At 43.2% G+C, this 15,530-nt stretch overlaps 1 protein-coding gene across 1 annotated transcript in view; it reads left to right on the top strand.

Annotated features, from left to right (window-relative positions):
• The window catches only part of LOC115200932 (SH3 and multiple ankyrin repeat domains protein 1), a 73,286-nt gene that overhangs the window by 18,848 nt on the left and 38,908 nt on the right, over nucleotides 1–15,530 (top strand). The window contains exon 2 of the mRNA XM_029764055.1: nucleotides 12,571–13,127. Within this exon, the coding sequence (XP_029619915.1) occupies nucleotides 12,675–13,127 (453 nt within the window). The 5' untranslated portion in view covers nucleotides 12,571–12,674. The remainder of the gene's footprint in view (nucleotides 1–12,570; nucleotides 13,128–15,530) is intronic.

Genomic DNA, 15,530 nt, shown 5'->3' with positions numbered 1-15,530 from the left:
CTATCAGAGTGAAAGAGGTTGAAGGATGGAGATCTAGTGAAAGAGAGGGATATGGAGGACAGAACTTGGCCGCTCTACTTTCGTAGGACTCAAAAGTGGGACAATCTGTTCCTTGGATACTCTCCAATTCTAGTTTCTGGGGACCAATACACTGAAAATATATCTATACTCACGCTCTGTCCTACATAGAGAGAGAGTGAGGGAGAGGAGAGAGAGAGAGAGCGAGAGCGCGAGTGTGAGAGAGAGTGGAATGCGTCTTTAAGGCCTAAAAAATGCTCTGCGCTGTGACCGTATTTATGACCATTCCCTTGAGATCGACCCAAAAAAGGCGAAAACCCTAGATCTAGACTTAGACTTAACTCAAATGTGACATGCCAGTTACTGATCGACCATCTGTCTATGTAGAGAGGAGTGTTGCTAACAGGTGTAAGATGTAATGTCTGACAGCACACATGTGCATGATATAGCATGTAGTTCTGGTGTATTCTGGTGTTGACTTGTAAGGCAATGTTAAACTATCTTTCAAGATTTGTTTTATTTATCATGTATTGTACACTTTTTTTACACAGCTACTGAGGGGGGGGGGGTCAGATGTCAATGCCAGCCCAAAGTCATGGTGACTTTGTTGCAAGTGATGAGATCTAGATCCTATCCTCCAACGCAAAGAGGAAAAGAAAGATGGAAGAAAAATATATCATTAAACATTTTTAGCAGACGCTCTTATCCAGAGCAACTTACAGTAGTGAATGCATACATTTCATAAAAATTCTTCTCCGTACTGGTCCCCCGTGGGAATCGAACCCAAAACCCTGGTGCTGCAAACACCATGCTCTACCAACTGAGCTACACGGGAAACCTTTCTCGAAATCTATCCATCCATCCATCTTTGCTTCCTGGGCACTGAAAGAGGGCAATTTATCTCTGTCCTCGTTATCATGATTAATCCTCCTCTGATCCTCCTCTTATTTTCAACTCCTTCTCTCTCCTCTTGGCTTCTACACACCTCAGTGAACCCATAGGTTCAGTTCCCCATATCACTGTCAAATACCCTGTTTGGGCCCCATGCCCTTTCTCCAGGTTTCCACCAGGCTTTCTGGTGCTGATCTGAGTTCAGACCTGTAGGCCCTAATTTTCAGATCATTCAGCTTTTCCTCTCCCCAACTTCAGTGTCTGTCTTTCAAAAACACCGTCTTCAGATGGTGCTAAGCTCTCACTGTTTTCAATCCATTGGGGCCCTCCACGTACTATTAGTCATGCAAGCCAACAAGTGTGATGTCAGTTTTTTAAATCAGAAGGGAGCTTTATCCTTGTATTGGGAGGTTCATGAGGCTTCAGTACCTATTGTGGTGTAAATGTGGCTCAAACCTGTGATATAGGCCTATTTCACGTACCAACTCTTACATTCCTTGGTTGCTAACCAGTTCTTTCTCTCACCCCCTGCTCATCCAAACACTCTTATATCCCAGGGCTCTTCAACTCTCTTTTGACACCTTTCCAATCCCCCCAATTGTTCTCTCTCTCTTTCTCCCTCTATCTGATTACTCTGCTTTATGCTAAATACATCTCTTTCTCTTTCTCTCTCATGTATTCCCCCTGTGCTTTCTCTCCCCAATTAGTTTGTTCTTTGACGCTCCATTGGCCTGTCTACCCTCTGCCTGTCCTTCTTCTCTTATCTCTTCCAGTGCAGACTCGCAAGTTCTTAAATATTTAATGAGACAATGTACATAAATCAGCCCTCTCCGTCCACCCTGGTTAATTGTATGATGGTGTTAACCTCCTAAATCCTTGTAAGCGTTAGGCTAACATGCTGCGGTTTAGCAACGTGCGAATTATAGAAGCCGTCACCGTTAATACGAGGCTTGGTTCAGGAATGGCGGATCTAATGCCGCCAACAACAACTAGAGTTTACGATGAACGGTAGCTTAATATTGCATGAGAGTTAGTTTGGGTTGGCTTGTTTTGGTTCATTTCATAGGTAGTTTCCTGCATTTCTAAGCTACTGGTACAGGTTATTTGCCTGGAGTGTACACTTTTATTCAACATTTTTGTTGAATAAAATATAAATGCAACCTGTGTTAAACCCATGTTTCATGAGCTGAAATAAAATATCCTAGAAATCTTCCATACACACAAAAAACGTATTTCTCTCAAATTTTGTGCACAAATTTGTTTACTGTCCATCCCTGTTAGTGAGCATTTGCCGTTTGCCAAGATAATCCATCCATATCAAGAAGCTAATTAAAAAGCATGATCATTACACAGGTGCACCTTGTGATAGGGACAATAAAAAGGCCACTCTAAAATGTGCAGTTTTGACACACAACATAATGCCACAGATGTGTCAAGTTTTGAGGGAGCGGGAAATTGGCATGCTGACTGCAGGAATGTCCAACAAAGCTGTTGCCAGATAATTGAATGTTCATTTCTCTATCATAAGCCGCCTACTTCGTTATAGAAAATTTGGCAGTACGTCCAACCGGCCTGACATCCGCAGACCACATGTAACCATGCCAGCGAAGGACCTCCACATCCGGCTTCTTCATCTGCGGGATCGTTTAAGACCAGCCACCCGGACAGCTGATGAAACTGAGGAGTATTTCTATCTGTCATTAAGCCATTTTGTGGGGAAATCTCATTCAGATTGGCTGGGCCTGGCTCCCCACTGGGTGGGCCTATGCCCTCCAATGCCCACCCATGGCTGTGACCCTGCCCAGTCATGTGAAATCCATAGATTAGGGCCTAATTTATTTATTTCAAATTACTGATTTCCTTATATGAACTGTAAGTCAGTAAAAACGTTGAAATTGTTGCATGTTGCGTTTATATTTTTGATCAGTATACATACAGTGGGTATAGAAAGTCACCACTCCCTTTCAAAATGTTCACATTTTCTTGCCTTACAGCCTGAAATGAAAACACATCAAATCATTTCTTTTCCAGCTTTATTTACACACAGTAACCCACAATATCCAAGTAAAAAAATACAAAGAAAAAGACTCTGAAAATGAATTACAATTAAAACAGTAAAATACCCTATTTGGATAAGTGAACACCCCCCTGAGTTAATTCTTGGTGGAAGCACTTTTGCTTGAATTACAGACATGAGTCTCTTTGAAAACGCGTCTACTAACTTTGCACACCTAGACTGTGCAATATTTGCCCATTCTTCCTTGCAGAATTGTTCAAGCTGAGTCAAATTGCATGGTGACCGCTCATGGTACTGCACTCTTCAAGTCATTCCACAGATTCTGTATGGGATTTAGTTCGGGGCTCTGACTAGGCCACTGAAGGACATTCACCTTCTTGTCCTTCAGCCTCTGTACGGTTGCTTTGGCGTTGTGCTTTGGGTCATTGTCATGTTGAAACGTGAACCATCTTCCCATTTTCAACTTCTTGGCAGAGAGTTGCAGCTTCTCTTCAAGAATCTGTCGATATTTTGCACTGTCCATTTTCCCTTCTATCCTGACAAGTGCTCCAGTCCCTGCTGAAGAGAAACACCCCACAACAGGATGCTGCCACTGCCGTGCTTTACAGTAGGCTTGGTGTTCTTTGGGTGGAAAGATGTATTGGATTGTCGCCAGACATGTGGTTTTGTGTTCAGGCCAAAAAGTTCAATTTTGACCACAGCACCTTTTGCCACATTGCCTCGGAATCTACAATGTGCTTTTTGGCAAAGCTCAAACAAGACTTGATGTGGCTTTTTTTGAGGACTGTTTTTTTTTCTTGTCACCCTCCCATAGAGGTCAGATTTGTGGAGCGCTTGTGATATTGTGGTCACATGCACACATTGACCAGTCTTTGCCATAAAGGCCTGAAGCTCCTTCAAAGTCACTTGGCTTCTTGGTAGCCTCTGATCAGTCTCCTCCTTGCCCGGTCATCCAGTTTGGAAGGGCGGCCTGATCTATGCAGGTTCTGGGTGGTGCCATACGCCTTCCACTAATTAATAATGGTCTTAACTGTGCTCCGAGGGATAGACAAAGGCTTTGAAATCTTTTTATATCCATCCCCTAACTTTTGCCTTTTCACAACTTTATCTCGTACTGTAGATCTTTTGAAAGTACCTTTCTGCCCGTAGTGGATTCTTTGCTTTGAATTACACTACCAAGCAGAAGACTCCTCTATGAACAACTGCTTTTATTCTGAACTAATCAAAGTCACTACAATGGATCACAGATGGAAGCCAATTAGCTTGTTTTGTGATCTGGAAGGTGGTTGGTTATACCTCAGCAAGTTTGCAATTGCAATTTTAAGGGGCACTTATCCAAATAGGGTATTTTACATTTTAATTTTAATAAATTTTCAGATATTATTATATATTTTTTTTACTTGGATATTGTGGGATACTGTGTGTAAATAAAGCCAGAATAGGTGAATATTTTGAAAGTGGGTGGTGACCCACTGTATTTGATTATTTATTTGATTTAGTACATATACTGTGGCCCTTGCAATGTTTTTCATTGAGCCCTCCTCTCTAATGTACACTGAACAAAAATATAAACGCAACAATTTCAAAGATTTTACTGAGTTACATTTGAAAGGAGGAAATCAGTCAATTGAAATACATTTATTAGTCCTTAATCTATGGATTTCAAATGACTGGGAATACAGATAAGCATACGTTGGTCACAGATACCTTAAGAAAACCAGTCAGTATCTGGTGCGATCACCATTTGCGTCATGCAGTGCGACACATCTCTTTCGCATAGAGTTGATCAGGCTGTTGATTCTGGCCTGTGGAATGTTGTCCCACTCCTCTTCAATGGCTGTGTGAAATTGCTGGATATTGGCGGGAACTGGAAAACACGCTGTCGTACATGTCGATCCAGAGCATCCCAAACATGCTCAATGGGTGACATGTCTGGTAAGTATGCAGGCCATAGAAGAACTTGGACATTTTCAGCTTCCAGGGATTTGAAACATGGGGCGCTGCATTATCATGAGGTGATGGCGGCAGATGAATGGCACGATAATGGGCCTCAGATTCTCATCACGGAATCTCTGTGCATTAAATTTGCCATAGATAAAATCCAATTGTTTTTGTTGTCCGTAGCTTATGCCTGCCCACCGCCACCATGGGGAACTCTGTTCACAACATTGACATCAGCAAACCACTCGCCCACAGTACACCATACATGCTGTCTGCCATCTGCCAGTTGAAACCAGGATTAATCCGCGAAGAGCACACTTCTCTAGCATACCAGTGGCCATCAAAAGTGAGCATTTGCCCACTGAAGTCGGTTACGACGCCGAACTGCAGTCAGGGCAAGACCCTGGTGAGGACGACAAGCACCCAGATGAGCTTCTCTGAGATGGTTTCAGACAGTTTGTGCAGAAATTATTTGGTTGTGCAAACCCACAGTTTCATCAGCTGTCTGGGTGGCTGGTCTCAGATGATCCCACAGGTGAAGAAGCCGGATGTGGAGGTCCTGGGCTTGCGAGGTTACACGTGGTCTGTGGTTGTGACGCCGGTTGGATGTACTGCCAAATTCTCTAAAACGACATTGGAGGCGGCTAATGGTAGAGAAATCAACATTACTTTTTCTGGCTACAGCTCTGGTGGACATTCCTGCAGTCAGCATGCCAAATATACGCTCCCTCAAAACCTGACACATCTGTGGCATTGTGTTGTGTGAAAAAACTGCACATTTTAGAGTGGCCTTTTATTGTCCCTACACAAGGTGCACCTGTGCAAGGATCATGCTGTTTAATCGGCTTCTTGAAAAGCCACATGTGTCAGGTGGATGGATTATCTTGGCAAAGGAGAAATGCTTAAAAACAGGGATGTAAACAAATTTGTGCACAAAGTTTGAGAGAAATAAGCTTTTTGTGCGCATGGAAAATTTCTGGGATATTTTATTTCAGCTCGTGAAACATGGAACCAACACCTTACATGTTGCGTTTATATTTTTGTTCAGTGCATTCGGAAAGTATTCAGAATTGACTTTTTACATATTTTGTTACGTTACAGCCTTATTCTAAAATTGATGGAATTATTTATTTTCCTCATCAATCTACACACAATACCCCATAATGACAAAGCGAAAACAGGTTTTTAGAAATGTTTGCAAATTGAAAAAAAATTAAGAATATAAATACTTTATTTACATAAGTATTCAGACCCTTTGCTATGAGATTCGAAAAGTTTTACTCCGGTGCATATTGTTTCCATTGATCATCCTTGAGATGTTTCTTGATTCACCTAAGTCCACCTGTGGAAAATTCGACATGATTTGGAAAGGCACACACCTGTCTATAGAAGGTCCCAGAGTTGACAGTGCATGTCAGAGCAAAAACCAAGCTATGAGGTCGAAGGAATTGTCCGTAGAGCTCTGAGACTGGATTGTGTCGAGGCACAGATCTGGGGAAGAGTATCAAAATATTTATGCAGCACTGAAGGTCCCCCAAGAACACAGTGGCCTCCATCATTCTTAAATGAAAGAAGTTTGGAACCACACTTCCTAGAGCTGGCCGCCTTGTCAAACTGAGCAATCGGGGGAGAAGGGCCTTGGTCAGGGAGGTGACCAAGAACCCGATGGTCACTTTGACAGATCTCCAAAGTTCCTCTGTGGAGATGGGACAAACTTCCAGAGGGACAACAATCTCTGCAGTACTCCACCAATCAGGCCTTTATGGTAGAGTGGCCAGATGGAAGCCACTCCTCAGTAAAGCCACTCCTCAGATGGAAGCCACTCCTCAGCCACTCCTCACATTATAGCCTGCTTGGAGTTTTCCAAAGGGCACCTAAAGGACTCTCAGACCAACAAAGATTGAACTCTTTGTCCTGAATGCCAAGCGTCATGTCTGGAGGAAAACTGGCACCATCCCTACGGTGATGCATGGTGGTGGCAGCATCATGCTGTGGGGAGGGACTGGGAGACTAGTCAGGATCGAGGGAATGGAGCAAAGTACAGAGAGATCCTTGATGAAAACCTGCTCCAGAGCGCTCAGGACCTCAGACTGGGGTGAAGGTTCACCTTCTAACAGGACAAACGACCCTAAGCACCAAATAAAGACAACACAGGAGTGGCTTCGGGACAAGTCTCTGAATGTCCTTGAGTGGCCCAGCCAGAGCCCGGACTTGAACACGATTCAACATCTCTGGAGAGACCTGAAAATAGCTGTGAGCGACGTTCCCCATCCAACCTGACAGAGCTTGAGTGGATCTGCAGAGAAGAATGGGATAAACTCCAAAATACAGGTGTGCCAAGCTTGTAGCGGCATACCCAAGAAGACTGAAGGCTGTAATCGCTGCCAAAAGTACTGAGTGAAGGGCCTGGATACTTAGGTAAATGTTATATTTCAGTTTTTTATTTATAATAAATTTGCAAAAAATGTCTCATCCTGTTTTTGCTTTGTCGTTATGGGGTATTGTGTGTAGATTCATGAGGGGAAAAAAATTATTTAATCCATTTTAGAGTAAGGCTGTAACGTAACAGAATGTGAAAAACGTCAAGGGGTCTTACCACCTCCCGAATGCACTGTATGTGTGCTTACTGAAGTGGTTTGTGACACATTTCCTTCTGCCCCTCACCACCATTCTCCAGCCGGCCGCTCATCTCCCTGGCATGCCAGCCTCACTTCCTCTGACAGACCGTTGCTCATGGTGAAGTGGCCATCCTTGTCACTTACTGGCTCCTTGGGAATCACTTTCCCCACATGCTCAACCCTCTTTTTCACTCGCTTACTTTACACCACAACTGTTCAATGGGCGTGCTTCCTGTTTGGGCTCTGAGACATGAACAGACCTTATTGATTTGCATGCATCAAACATACTTCCAGCAACTAGCATTCAATGGTGCTGACACACAAACCCTAGACCCTATTTACCCTATTCATCAAATCAAATCAAATTAATTTATATAGCCCTTCTTACATCAGCTGATATCTCAAAGTGCTGTACAGAAACCCAGCCTAAAACCCCAAACAGCAAGCAATGCAGGTGTAGAAGCATGGTGGCTAGGAAAAACTCCCTAGAAAGGCCAAAACCTAGGAAGAAACCTAGAGAGGAACCAGGCTATGAGGGGTGGCCAGTCCTCTTCTGGCTGTACCGGGTGGAGATTATAACAGCACATGGCCAAGATGTTCAAATGTTCATAAATGACCAGCATGGTCAAATAATAATATTCACTGTTGTCGAGGGTGTAACAAGTCAGCACCTCAAGAGTAAATGTCAGTTAGCTTTTCATAGCTGATCATTGAGAGTATCTCTACCGCTCCTGCTGTCTCTAGAGAGTTGAAAACAGCAGGTCTGGGACAGGTAGCACGTCCGGTGAACAGGTCAGGGTTCCATAGCCGCAGGCAGAACAGTTGAAAATGGAGCAGCAGCACGGCCAGGTGGACTGGGGACAGCAAGGAGTCATCATGTCAGGTAGTCCTGAGGCATGGTCTTAGGGCTCAGGTCCTCTGAGTGAGAGAATGAGAGAAAGAGAGAATTAGAAAGAGCATACTTAAATTCACACAGGACACCGGATAAGACAGGAGAAATACTCCAGATATAACAGACTGACCCTAGCCCCCCGACACATAAACTACTGCAGCATAAATACTGGAGGCTGAGACAGGAGGGGTCAGGAGACACTGTGGCCCCATCCAATGATACCCCCGGACAGGGCCAAACAGGAAGGATATAACCCCATCCACTTTGCCAGAGCACAGCCCCCACACCACTAGAGGGATATCTTCAACCACCAACTTACCGTCCTGAGACAAGGTCGAGTATAGCCCACAAAGATCTCCGCCACGGCACAACCCAAGGGGGGGCGCCAACCCAGACAGGAAGACCACGTCAGTGACTCAACCCACTCAAGTGACGCACCCCTCCTAGGGACGGCATGGAAGAACACCAATAAGCCAGTGACTCAGCCCCTGTAATAGGGTTAGAGGCAGAGAATCCCAGTGGAGAGAGGGGAACCGCCAGGCAGAGACAGCAAGGGCGGTTCGTTGCTCCAGAGCCTTTCCGTTCACCTTCACACTCCTGGGCCAGACTACACTCAATCATAGGACCCACTGAAGAGATGAGTCTTCAGTAAAGACGTAAAGGTTGAGACCGAGTCTGCATCTCTCACATGGGTAGGCAGACTATTCCATAAAAATGGAGCTCTGTAGGAGAAAGCCCTGCCTCCAGCTGTTGCTTAGAAATTCTAGGGACAATTAGGAGGCCTGCGTCTTGTGACCGTAGCGTACGTGTAGGTATGTACGGCAGGACCAAATCGGAAAGCTAGGTAGGAGCAAGCCCATGTAATGCTTTGTAGATTAGCAGTAAGACCTTCAAATCAGCCCTTGCCTTAACAGGAAGCCAGTGTAGGGAGGCTAACACTGGAGTAATATGATCAAATTTTTTGGTTCTAGTCAGGATTCTAGCAGCCGTATTTAGCACTAACTGAAGTTTATTTAGTGCTTTATCCGGGTAGCCGGAAAGTAGAGCATTGCAGTAGTCCAATCTAGAAGTAACAAAAGCATGGATTAATTTTTCTGCATCGTTTGTGGACAGAAAGTTTCTGATTTTTGCAATGTTACGTAGATGGAAAAAAGCTGCCCTTGAAACAGTCTTGATATGTTCTTCAAAAGAGAGATCAGGGCCCAGAGTAACGCCGAGGTCCTTCACAGTTTTATTTGAGACGACTGTACAACCATCAAGATTAATTGTCAGATTTAACAGAAGATCTCTTTGTTTCTTGGGACCTAGAACAAGCATCTCTGTTTTGTCCGAGTTTAAAAGTAGAACATTTGCAGTCATCCACTTCCTTATGTCTGAAACACAGGCTTCTAGCGAGGGCAATTTTGGAGCTTCACCATGTTTCATTGAAATGTACAGCTGTGTGTCATCCGCATAGCAGTGAAATTTAACATTATGTTTTCGAATGACATCCCCAAGAGGTAAAATATATAGTGAAAACAATAGTGGTCCTAAAACGGAACCTTGAGGAACAACGAAATTTACAGTTCATTTGTCAAAGGACAAACCATTCACAGAGACAAACTGATATCTTTCGGACAGATAAGATCTAAACCAGGCCAGAACTTGTCCGTGTCGACCAATTTGGGTTTCCAATCTCTCCAAAAGAATGTGGTGATTGATGTTATCAAAAGCAGCACTAAGATCTAGGAGCACGAGAACAGATGCAGAGCCTCGGTCTGACATCATTAAAAGGTCATTTACCGCCTTCACAAGTGAAGTCTCAGTGCTATGATGGGGTCTAAAACCAGACTGAAGCGTTTCGTATACATTGTTTATCTTCAGGAAGGCAGTGAGTTGCTGCGCAATAGCTTTTTAAAAATTTTTGGAGAGGAATGGAAGATTCGATATAGGCCGATTAGTTTTTTATAATTTCTGGGTCAAGGTTTGGCTTTTTCAAGAGAGGCTTTATTACTGCCACTTTTAGTGAGTTTGGTACACATCCGGTGGATAGAGAGCCATTTATTATGTTCAGTTTAGGAGGGCCAAGCACAGGAAGCAGCTCTTTCAGTAGTTTAGTTGGAATAGGGTCCAGTATGCAGCTTGAAGGTTTAGAGGCCATGATTATTTTCATCATTGTGTCAAGAGATATAGTACTAAAACACTTGAGTGTCTCCTTGATCCTAGGTCCTGGCAGAGTTGTGCAGACTCAGGACAACGGAGCTTTGGAGGAATACGCAGATTTAAAGAGGAGTCCGTAATTTGCTTTCTAATGATCATGATCTTTTCCTCAAAGAAGTTCATGAATTTATTACTGCCGAAGTGAAAGCCGTCCTCTCTTGGGGAATGCTGCTTTATAGCTGTTAGCTTTGCAACAGTATCAAAAATAAATTTTGGATTGTTCTTATTTTCCTCAATTAAGTTGGAAAAATAGGATGATCGAGCAGCAGTGAGGGCTCTTCGATACTGCACGGTACTGTCTTTCCAAGCTAATCGGAAGACTTCCAGTTTGGTGTGGCGCCATTTCCGTTCCAATTTTTTGGAAGCTTGCTTCAGAGTTCGTGTATTTTCTGTATACCAGGGAGCTAGTTTCTTATGACAAATGTTTTTAGGGGTGCAACTGCATCTAGGGTATTGCGCAAAGTTAAATTGAGTTCCTCAGTTAGATGGTTAACTGATTTTTGTCCTCTGATGTCCTTGGGTAGGCAGAGGGAGTCTGGAAGGGCATCAAGGAATCTTTGGGTTGTCTGAGAATTTATAGCACGACTTTTGATGCTCCTTGGTTGGGGTCTGAGCAGATTATTTGTTGCGATTGCAAACGTAATAAAATGGTGGTCCGATAGTCCAGGATTATGAGGAAAAACATTAAGATCCACAACATTTATTCCACGGGACAAAACTAGGTCCAGAGTATGACTGTGGCAGTGAGTAGGTCCAGAGACATGTTGGACAAAACCCACTGAGTCGATGATGGCTCCGAAAGCCTTTTGGAGTGGGTCTGTGGACTTTTCCATGTGAATATTAAAGTCACCAAAACTTAGAATATTATCTGCTGTGACTACAATGTCCGATAGGAATTCGGGGAACTCAGTGAGGAACGCTGTATATGGCCCAGGAGGCCTGTAAACAGTAGCTATAAAAAGTGATTGAGTACGTCGGGGTTTTTTTTGTAAATTGAAATTTGCTATCGTAAATGTTAGCAACACCTCCGCCTTTGCGGGATGCACGATTATGCTTGCCATTTTCCCTATGTGAGTGATGTGTCTGCACTTTTGTCATGTCTGTAATTCTTTCAAAATCCTGTATTTCCAGAAGCAGGCTGTCTATCCTTGTTGTGCCTGCTACTAGAGACTAAAATGAGTACTATCTCCGTGGTCTCGTGATGTTTTATTGAGCTCTGTCTGTCGGTCTGAATCTACAAATTCACATCTATGTAGGTTTCACCGCCTTCATTTTCATAATTTTTTTATTTTATACATTTTTACAAAAGTGAAGCCGCTCCAAAAACACAAACCAATTCCAACCACAAAACTGCCAATGGGGCAGTGGGGAATCCCAACGTCATCCACCATCATTCAGACAGTTTTTGGACATGATCTAACTCTGCATGATGTCAGGCCCTGTAGCCAGACTATGCCACGTAGAGAAACCAGAACAAAGCATATGGAGAAAACCAGAACATAGCATTTCTCAGTCAAATGCTTATGAAAGGGAAGCCATATTAAATTGTGCAAGTCTTGCTGTTATCATTTTGTTTTACCAGAGAAAACAGTGCTACTTTAACAATGGTGCTCAATGCTCTTGACCATTTGGGATAGTAAATGGCATGTCCTCTCTCTCCTGCAATGAACTTGCAAATATTCATAGAGTTGATATATAGGCCGTGTTTCATCAGCCCTATTCCATATATTTTCGGCAGCACATGGACGATGTGTACCAGCACTCACAGGCTATGTGAGAAACCAATGTCACCAATAAGTTATTACTTCTATTGCATAAGGCTACACTACTGTTCATATGGCTATGCTACTGTTATTATGGCTATGCTACTGTTCATATGGCTACGCTACTGTTCATGCTAAATATTTTAATATTTTTGACTTATTTCTCACAGTTTGAGAAATGTGTTAATTTGCTATTTAGTTAACCCCTTTCTCTCCCTCTCTCCTCCACAGCATGTTTTTGGGGGTGAAAACGATGTCGCACGGGACAACCATGTCACGTTGCAACAATAGCAGTGTCACCCGGCCCTCTCTGCAGTGACCCTGCACAGCAAACGATGCTGGGAAATAACAAACACTATTATCCTGGGGAGGATGACAAGGATGGGGAGGATGAGGAAGAGGAAGAGGAGCAGGGACAAGATAACAAAAAGGGGGATGGTAGAGAGAAGGAGAACGGAGGGATGGAAGGGCTCGCGGAGATTGAGATGAAGGGAGGCAGACAATCACGCGAAGGTAAAGGGGAGGGAGGTAAACCCTCAGCCATTGTGGTTGGAAGGCAGAGAGGAGACCGGACACTGAGGCCAGACAATCCAGGAAATAGAGGCATCCCTTATACGTCCAATCAGGCCCCTCATAAGCAGCAGCAGCAGTATCACCCAGCCCCATCCACTCAGACCCAGAAAAGACGTGCTCACATGGAGCGCAGTATGACCACAGTGGCACCCATAGAGGACACTCGACTGACCATGATGGTGTTCCGCATTGGAATCCCTGACATCAAACAGACAGTAGGTGCATGTTTCACGGTACTGCTAAGTACAAGTATGTCAAGCTGCTATTATATACTTCTTACGTTACTATCATAACATACATTCAGTGTAACAGCCAAGCCCAGGCTAGAGATAAACCCTGAGGGGAACCATATTCAATTCAGAACAACCATCTCTGTCACATACAGTGCCTTCAGAAGGTATTCATACCTCTTGACTTCCACATTCCACATTTTGTTGTGTTATAACCTGAATTCAAAATTGATTAAATATGTTTTTTTTCTCACCCATCTACACAAAATACCCCATAACACCAAAGTGAAAAATGTATTGATAATGAAATACATAAATATCTAATTAGAGTCAATACTTTGTAGAAGCACCTTTGGCAGCAATTACAGCTGTGCACACCTGGATTGATCAATATTTGCTCAATATTCTTTAAAACATTCTTCAAGCTCTGTCAAGTTGACTGTTGATCATTGCTAGACAGATATTTTCAAGTCTTGCCATAGATTTTCAAGCCGATTTAAGTCAAAACTGTAACCTGGCCACTCAGGAATATTCAATGTCCTCTTGGTAAGCAACTCCAGTGTAGATTTGGCCTTGTGATTTAGTTTATTGTCTTGCTGAAAGGTAAATTAATCTCCCAAGCTATGTTCGAATACTCATACTAACCGCACTAACTGTACTGTTGTGATGTAAATTGAGTATGTAGTATATTTATTGGTCATAGTATGGATATAGTTAGTTTGCCAAAAGTTACTGGATGTCGTACTACATTTTCCAAAGTATGAAGTATACAAGCAGTGGACACTATTGCTGTGCTTTTAGGGCACATAATGCAATTCTTCAGAAAATGGGCATGGCTTCACAACATTATCAAATTTGAATAAAATGGTGGAAAGTCTGACGAGAGCGGATACAAATTCTTTGCTTTAACTAATTATGACAAATGTTAAGAAAATGTTGAGCCATGTAATAAAGTAATGACTTTTAAATAAGTTTAATTGCATGTTATGTTGGCTGACAATTTGTTAGCTACGCTATCCTTACGAACCGCATAGCATATTATTACAGCAGTATGTACCAATATGTTAGCTAGCTACCTAACGTTAGTTGGCTACTGATACTTGCCAGTCGAACTTGCCAGTATATTAACTATATACTATCTAACCTACTACCCAACGTTTATTGACTTATTAGTGATTATTTGTGCGTTCTCAATGGACATAGACAGAATTAACAATCTACTCCGATTTCAGAGCACTCTCTTCTGAGTGTGCCAGAGCGCATAATAACTGATGAATTTACGAACGCTCAATATGAATATGGCCTGAGTCAGTAAACGTCATCAAAAAAGCAAAAAAGCGTTATTAAGTTGTTGCCAGCAGCACAGTTACAGTCACCAAAGCTCTGGATAACATGAAAACAGACTAACCAGCTCTGCTAGGGCGAGTAAAATGATCAGAGTGAGGTGTTTTCTTATTTGTGTCTGGAAGTATCTTGCAAGTTAGCCAGTTAGCTTGGGTGCTTGACTGCCGTTGTGAAGTCAGAGCGCTTTGATCAACCCTACTCCTCGGCCAGACTGTCCAGTATGTGCTCTGAACGCTCTAAGAGCGAAACGCTCTGAATTTACAAATGGACAATCTGACAACGCTCTGGATTTACGAGCGCACTCTGGCACTCCAGATAGAATTTACGAACACCCCGAAATCATAAGATGTCTAGCTAGTAATTTGTTATGCTAACAAGCCAGCAACAGCATCAACTTCTGGTAGACAGGCGAAACTCTAGTACGCTCAACTGAAAGCATATCGTTCATTTGCAGTATACTAAAATGAACTAATAGTATACAGAATGTAAACTCAGCAAAAAAAGAAACGTCCTCTCACTGTAAACTGCATTTATTTTCAGCAAACTTAACATGTGTAAATATTTGTATGAACATAACAAGATTCAACAACTGAGACATAATCTGAACAAGTTCCACAGACATGTGACTAACAGAAATGGAATAATGTGTCCCTGAACAAAGAGGGGTCAAAATCAAAAGTAACAGTCAGTATCTGGTGTAGCCACCAGCTGCATTAAGTACTGCAGTGCATCTCCTCCTCATGGACTGCACCAGATTTGCCAGTTCTTGCTGTAAGATGTTATGCCACTCTTCCACCAAGGCACCTGCAAGTTCCCGGACATTTCTGGGGGGAATGGCCCTAGCCCTCACCCTCCAATCCAACAGGTCCCAGATGTGCTCAATGGGATTGAGATCCGGGCTCTTCGCTGGCCATGGCAGAACACTGACATTCCTGTCTTGCAGGAAATCACGCACAGAACAAGCAGTAGGGCTGATGGCATTGTCATGCTGGAGGGTCATGTCAGGATGAGCCTTCAGGAAGGGTACCACATGAGGGAGGAGGA

This window comes from Salmo trutta, chromosome 10, assembly GCF_901001165.1.
Source record: "Salmo trutta chromosome 10, fSalTru1.1, whole genome shotgun sequence".
Lineage (NCBI taxonomy): Eukaryota > Metazoa > Chordata > Actinopteri > Salmoniformes > Salmonidae > Salmo > Salmo trutta.
Note: the sequence above shows the minus strand (reverse complement) of the source record. Positions and strands in the feature narration are given on the sequence as shown.